The sequence below is a fragment of the Mugil cephalus genome, chromosome 5, assembly GCF_022458985.1.
Source record: "Mugil cephalus isolate CIBA_MC_2020 chromosome 5, CIBA_Mcephalus_1.1, whole genome shotgun sequence".
Lineage (NCBI taxonomy): Eukaryota > Metazoa > Chordata > Actinopteri > Mugiliformes > Mugilidae > Mugil > Mugil cephalus.
The window spans coordinates 14,747,605-14,755,386 of NC_061774.1; the positions used below are offsets into that span (position 1 = coordinate 14,747,605).

The window sequence follows — 7,782 nt, forward strand, 5'->3', positions numbered from 1 at the left end:
AAATTAAAATTTATTTGAATTATTTATATTATTGTATATTATCCTACTTTAGCATGCTAATAGTGTGTATTTATCATTAAAATGATATAATTACTAACCAGTATTAAACACTGCGGAGGCTTTTGGGGGGATATTTGGTGAAAAATCAACATAGAGGACAAATTTTGCCTCAGTGAATCCACCCTGGGAGGACTCAAGAAGAAAACAGTCTGGTAAAACCAGCTGGTAGGCCTAGAGACAAAGTTCCTCACTTTCTTCAGATGGTTTTATCCTCTCACTAAAGACTGTGATTTTGTTCAAGATTTCAACCCACCGTATTTCAGGCTGACCAGCTGAAGGACAGACATTGTAATCCACAGGCCAACACTGGCCGCGTGTCTAGAATCTGTATGCTGCATAAATGTTCTTTTTTGTTCTTTTAATTTGTTTACCATATACATTTGACACTCAAACAAATACATGGAGATTTTACAAAAACATTAACATGCTGTATTGCTACAATCGACTGAGCTCATTCTATTTAAGTCTTAAAAACAGGTTACACAACTATTGACAGAGCAAGAACACAAACTGCTCAGATCTTTTACATTTTGAATCGTTTCACAAATGACTTGGTCTGGTGTCTGTGAATGTCAAATATTTTTCACATTTGTTGTGACCACCATGTGATTGCTAAACATTTATCTATCAATCAAGCATTTAGAACATTTGAACATTTAATTTATGCAAACAATGTTTTGCATTGCATACTTGTATGTGTTTAGTTTTAAAGTAGTAGCATTATTATTGTATATAACATAAGTGTTAATAGTTACACAATGTATTGTTTGTATTGCAATTAAAGGTTTGACTATGTTTAATCTGAACTGAGACCACTGTGCACTGATAGGTAAGTTTTTCACTGTGGCATATTAATAATAAGCCTTTTAAGATAAGACAAGATATGTCTTAATTTATCTCAAAAATGGGGAAATTCACATTGTTGGTAGCAGCAGCACAGAAACATTCAACATTGCAAAGTAGTAAGAAACAAGAATCAAAAGAAGTGCAAATACAATTTGAATTTATATTTGCATGGCAAATAAAATGTATGTATAAAAGTTAATGTCAGATTATTTATTTATTTATTTAAGACTCCTAAAGCTTTTTACTCATGAATATTTGACCATGTTGTAAACTTGAAAACGGTACTGTAGCATACGAGATATTATATTTTTTAGTAAATAAAAAAAAATAATAAAATAATAATAAATCAGCCACGATCATCCGTCAGACCAAAAGTGTTTTCCTCACATAGCAAAGAGCCGCACGAAGTCCACATATCCCAGAGTCCTTTGCGGGCGTTTCACCCCCTCAAAGTTTTTGCATCCGGGTCTGAACTTCCTTTTCCTCTGTGCCTAGATGCGATGAGGACTTAGGTTTTCCCGGACCTCTGAAAAATCCGAATCCATCCTTGCAAAAGGCACCACCGAACCTCGCCAAAATGACCGAGCAGATGACCGTGAGGGGGACCCTGAAGGGGCACAGTGGATGGGTGACCCAGATCGCCACCACCCCCCAGTACCCCGACATGATTCTGTCGGCGTCCCGAGGTGAGGCTTCCCCGGCCGGTTCTTAGCCAACATGGCTAGGATAGCATTAGTAGCTCCACTTCTGTAATGTGAGAGAAACCACGAAGCTAGTGTGATTGGCCACAGAAAATAAGTCTGTCAACGGCCACGTGGTGTTTAATGCAGGCTTTAGACCCACGGAGTCCGTTACTTTAATTAAAAATAGGAGTAAAATAGAGTAGGGTTAGCCAAGGGCTAAGGCTAGCACTCCAGTGTCATCAGTAGCTGACGCGTAGAGTCCCGCGTTGCATTGGGGACACGTGTGATCATATTCGTGGATTAACTCAAAAATGTGTATTTGACAACAACGCAGGTTGCGCCTCCTGACCAAATGTCCGTATGCCTGCTTGGAAAACCACTAGCACACTGTTAGCACCACATGCTAACGTTTAAAAGATGTCAAAATCAAACCTTTGTATTTTTCTTTTTCCAGACAAGTCCATCATCATGTGGAAGCTGACCCGTGATGAAACTAACTACGGCATCCCCCAGCGCTCCCTGAAGGGCCACTCTCACTTTGTAAGTGATGTTGTCATCTCATCAGATGGACAGTTTGCCCTGTCAGGTGCCTGGGACGGGACCCTCCGCCTGTGGGACCTCACCACGTAAGTTTGGGGGAGTGGGCGTCTCTTCAGTACTGAATAGATGTCTGGGAGTCCAGTGGGGAAACCCTCTCCTTCCACATGATCGGTGTAGATGGCGTGCCGTTAGTTACCTGTAGTAATGAGAGCAAAGAGTAGGAGGTTTGCACAACTAGTTTACCAGAGCTGATATAGCATCGTCAAAGAGACCAGTGATGCTAAGATGACAGTGCGTGAATTATATACCACCAGTATCATCAGTTAATCGTGTTTGAGCTGCACCATGTCTTTGCCAGGTCTCTCTCCGTGGCCTTAGTAGGTCAAATCTGATACAATCCCAGCCTCTGGTGACGTTAACCGGCAGCAGATTGGTGCATCTCACACAGACCGCTGACAAATAGATATTTCCTTTTAAGGACACTCAATAGTGTAGACTAGTAACGTGTGTTTCCGTCCTAATTGGACAGCAAATGTATTCACACTCGGGTTAGATTGCAAAACCGCAGCCATATGTTATCACAGATTTAGTTATTGTACACAACCAAAGATGTTTTGTATTGATACAAGGCACACACATTATGTACACAATAAATGAATCTTGAAGTGTCATGTCTACAAAAAATTTTAAACCGCACATTATCATTTGAACACAGTGTCTTCACTTTGTGCAGTAACAAGCCAGAAGAGACTATTCTGTTTGTATCTGAAAACTATGGCAGTGCTTCTAAAACAACACATTTTCACTGTAGCGTTAATGATTTCACTTTTGTTGGACTGTCCATCCACAGCTTTGTACTTGCATCGGCGCATTTTTGTCATTAACTTGTGTACTCCTTACACGTAACCGATCCGCAGATTTAATTGTATCAGATGAGCTCGTGTGTTATTGTAATTGGGCATCTCAAGGTGTGCAACAGTTTTGCTCATGTGAAATGTTTGTTTCCTCAGTGGCCTCACCACCCGCCAATTTGTTGGACACACCAAGGATGTTTTGAGCGTGGCCTTCTCTGCTGATAACCGCCAGATTGTGTCTGGCTCTCGGGACAAGACCATCAAGCTGTGGAACACTCTTGGAGTCTGCAAGTACACCATCCAGGTGAGCTACGAACTGATGGCGCTCTCTTTCATGCACCTGTCCGTGGATGTTCTGATTGAATTTTAGTGGTGGATTATAACCTCACACTACTTTAAAATCACACAGTTTGAGTGTTCTGTAATATAGGTCAAATATATTGAACACTATGCTCTGAGGTTTTAGTGGAAAGACATCCTTTGCACTACCATGGGTTTTCCAACATAGCTATGCCTTCATGCAGTTGCATGGTTATTTGAACCTGTAGACAATGTAGGCTGCTCTTCTGTTGCTCTTCTGACCACATCAACAACTTGTATTTCATTTTGCAGGATGAGGGCCATTCTGAGTGGGTGTCTTGTGTTCGCTTCTCCCCCAATAGCAGCAACCCCATCATTGTCTCCTGCGGCTGGGACAAGATGGTCAAGGTATTTTTTGTATTTTTTTCCCCCTGCTTTGAAAATAGTGTATTACATATACCCAACTTCCTTACTGGTGAGTTTTTGTGTTAGCACAAACAATCAGTTTTAATACCAATATAAATGTGATGTTTGTCCCTAGGTGTGGAACCTGGCCAACTGCAAGCTGAAGACCAACCACATTGGTCACACTGGCTTCCTGAACACAGTGACCGTCTCTCCCGATGGCTCTCTGTGTGCATCTGGTGGAAAGGTAGGATAGTTTCTATTGTTTGTGGTCTGTCCATTCATAACTTAGAAGTACTAGTTAAGTGCAGGTTTCAACAGTGATGGAAACTTAACATACACCTGTTTAACATTGATGATAAAGAGGCTGTTTCTGAGTGACATCTGCACTTAAAGTTATTGGGTCAGTGATAAAGATTTGTGAAAGTACATCTGCATCTAACGCTATTTTGTGTTCAGAATTATAGAACGGTCTTGGGAATGGTTTTCTAAGATTATTCTCGTTTGTGTTTTTTTTCATTCAGGACGGCCAGGCCATGCTGTGGGACCTGAATGAGGGCAAACACCTCTACACTCTGGACAGTGGTGACACCATCAATGCCCTGTGCTTCAGCCCCAACCGTTACTGGCTTTGTGCCGCCACCGGCCCCAGCATCAAGATCTGGGTAAGACTAAATGGCTTATGATCAGTTTATGGTGTTTATTAAAGATAACAATGTAAAGAGCAGTGATGAAATTTTACATCTAACCTGTATTCTTTGATGATAACAGAGGCTGTTTCTGAGCTCCAACCCATCCCAATTTATTGTGATCCATTTAAAATCCCTCAAATTCTCTTGATCCCTCTCCATCTGTGTTAATTATTGAACCCGTTTGGTCTTTCCATGTAGGATCTGGAGGGCAAGATCATTGTGGATGAGCTGAGACAGGAAGTGATCAGCACAAACAGCAAGGCCGAACCCCCACAGTGTACCTCCCTGGCATGGTCTGCTGATGGACAGGTACAAGACATTCAGCTCTGCAAGAGTTTTCTGCACAGATGTTTCATTATGTCATTACTTTAGTGTTGTATCCCCGGTGATTATACCCATTCACTTTTAACTCTGATGTCTACTGATGACAGTCCTGCAAATATGAGGGGCACTGCAAACACGCATATTTGTATCATAATACACTAATATTAAATTGCAGGAATTGGTTGATGATGCCTTCTTACCTTCATTTCTTCACAGACCCTGTTTGCTGGCTACACTGACAACCTTATCAGAGTGTGGCAGGTCACCATTGGAACTCGATAAGAACCCCACCTCGAAGCAACTTTGAATAAAAGACTCTTTGAAAAGAATGTGTACCGTCTTGGTTTCAATGCTGTTTTAATTGTTCTAACTCGTACAACAAATATATTACAGGCAGAACTTTTATTATACCCATGTTACTAAGTAAAGTGGTTTATTCTAAATGTGAAGTAGAAATCTGGATTCAATAAAAGTGAAAAATATCACAGGGTTTAATAAAATGTCTGTACTTTGATTAAAAGTGGAATGTTTACATAAGTTTCAGATATGAAAATATTTGTAGTTTAATTCAGTTTTTTATTTTAGGAGTTTGTCCTGCTTGGGATTCCGTAGAAAGGCAGGGGTATCCTAGCAACCGCAACACGAATCCCCAAGAAGCAGTGGTTTTTAAGAGCTAATTGTCGATTTAAATCATTTAAAAAAACGTTAAAGTAGTATTAGTGCGTTTTGCCAACTAAATTTAGTGTTTAAATTTTCGGTATTAATGTTGACTTAATAGCTCACAAACGGTGTTTATTTAACAGTTCTATTAATCCTCGTAAACTAAAGTCTACGGGTACTTGGCTAAGCTAACGTTAGCGTACAAAAGATGGAAAGATGGACCAACCTTCTAACCCTCGTATTTATGTAGAAAGAACCCTGGCCATCATTAAACCAGATGCCATTAAAGAAGCAAAGGAGATAGAGGACATTATCCTGAAGTCGGGATTTGTTATTTTGCAGGTAAGTAGAAAATCAGTGGTATTGACATGATGGTAAGTTAGGTGATAGTTGAGATGTTCTGTATTGTGTCGAGTAGGTTTGATATCGCTGATATTTGAAGCAGTAGTTTGTGACATTAGTCTCTATTCTTTATGCAGCTGCTTCTTTGTAATTTTGTGTGTACAACTGAGCCAGTGCTTGGACAACATTTATACTAGTGGCAGATTTGTAACGCGTACATTCAGTTGCCTTTGGCGGCTCATAAAAAGAGGTTGCAGTATAGTTTGCCACTGGAGGGCGTATAAATGTGGCTTTTTCTGGATGAACTATGTATAAGATATTGCCAAGACTATAAGTATGAATGTGAACATTGATTTGATTTCTAATTCAATATTGTCAACTAAATAATGAAGACATGGATGCATGTGACTTTGATTGCTCCCATGATTAAATGATTAGAAGTAGGAGCTAATACTGACACATGTCTGCTAACATTGCTATAATGAAGGTCCTAAATGTTGCGCCATAACCACGGTTTGTTAAATATATTTGATTCAGTTTCCTACACACATTTCACATGTCCAACTCTTAATTCTTGCGGTAGAAGCGGATGCTGCAGCTAAGTCCAGAGCAATGCAGTGACTTTTACGCGGACCACTATGGGAAGCTCTGCTTTCCTAGCTTGACAGCCTTCATGAGCTCTGGCCCTATCATTGCCATGACACTGGCTCGAGACAACGCAATTACCCACTGGAAGTCCATCATAGGGCCTGTCAACAGCATCAAGGCCAAAGAAACTCATCCAGAGTGGTCAGTCTTTTACATACAGAAATACATATGTACATACCATGTATTTAGATCATATAACAGGGATTTCTGTATTTCAAGAAAGGCTAATCCAGGAAATTGTGATGTGCATAATAATTCAAGATAATGATATTTGCTTATAGAGCTTAAAACCAACTTGTGGTATACTTTGAAAAGTCACCTGGAATTCTGGCTCGTAACTGATTTATTATAATGTATAACTATGTATTTATATGTACTAGTTGTTATGTGTAAAGACCTGTGCTCTGACGATGGCACTGATAAATGTATGTACTGAATTTCCCCCCAGTCTTAGAGCAAAATATGGCACCTCAGAACTGAAAAATGCACTCCATGGCAGCGAGTCATTTTATGCAGCTGTGAGAGAGATCAAATTCATGTTCCCAAACTGTAAGTAATATTCAACAACATATGCTTTTATTCATATAGAAAATAAGCATTGAATATATACAACTATATACTCCATGTGCTTTCTCTCTAGCTGTAATAGAGCCTTTTCCCTCAAGAGAGGCAAACGAAGAATACCTGAGTAGGCATGTAAACCCAATTCTTCTACGTGGGCTGACTGAACTCTGCAAGAACAAGCCGCTCAACCCCTGCGTAAGTACTGATGTTCAACTTGTGAAGATACATGTGTTCATTCAGTAACCATGCGTTTATTGACATTGAATAATATTATTGTTACCACCTGATTTTGAGCTCTGGCTGGAACCTTACTCTAGCATCCTGCTTTTGATTTCACTAGATTTGGCTTGCCGATTGGTTGATGAAAAACAATCCAAACCAGCCTCTGATATGTGATGCAGTCACTGTGGGAGAAGATGAATGAACGGGAAATAAGCGTGTACATTGTTTCCATGCCATAGTTTATTCGACAAATGCATCAGTTTGGTGCTAACAACACATAAAATGCATGTAACACACTAATCATTTATTTTGTCTGTGTTCTGTTTTAAATTTCTGACTAAATTTTGGAAAGTACCCATCCCAACAGGTCTAACATGTCACCGTTAAATCTCCCAGCGATTAAAAAGTCTTTTTGTTTGAATAAATGTAATTGCACTGAAATAATAAACTGGATTAACGGTGTGACCTTGCTTCAAATGAAAACATAAACTACATCAGACCAAACACTTTGACCACCTTTATTTTATAGAAACATAGCTGTACCGATATTTTCAATATAATGCAAGTATTATAGTGTTTAATGTGTTCTGGTAGTTCTTCTTGGTTCCCTTCACTGAAGAAGCTGTCTAAACAAAGTGTATT

The 7,782-nt window shown here is 39.6% G+C and overlaps 2 protein-coding genes across 2 annotated transcripts; both read left to right on the forward strand.

The window, feature by feature from the left end:
- The first annotated feature begins 1,372 nt into the window (after positions 1-1,372).
- Positions 1,373-5,033, forward strand: rack1 (receptor for activated C kinase 1). Its single transcript, XM_047585903.1, has 8 exons — positions 1,373-1,592; positions 2,044-2,215; positions 3,140-3,287; positions 3,596-3,691; positions 3,825-3,935; positions 4,213-4,353; positions 4,579-4,689; positions 4,921-5,033. Exons 1-8 carry the CDS (start codon positions 1,484-1,486, stop codon positions 4,984-4,986), a joined length of 954 nt encoding a protein of 317 aa, XP_047441859.1. The 5' UTR covers positions 1,373-1,483; the 3' UTR covers positions 4,987-5,033.
- Positions 5,034-5,190: 157 nt separating this feature from the next.
- Positions 5,191-7,602, forward strand: nme5 (NME/NM23 family member 5). The gene is made up of 5 exons (XM_047585904.1): positions 5,191-5,706; positions 6,290-6,495; positions 6,803-6,903; positions 6,995-7,113; positions 7,259-7,602. Exons 1-5 carry the CDS (start codon positions 5,581-5,583, stop codon positions 7,340-7,342), a joined length of 636 nt encoding a protein of 211 aa, XP_047441860.1. The 5' UTR covers positions 5,191-5,580; the 3' UTR covers positions 7,343-7,602.
- Positions 7,603-7,782: the final 180 nt, after the last annotated feature.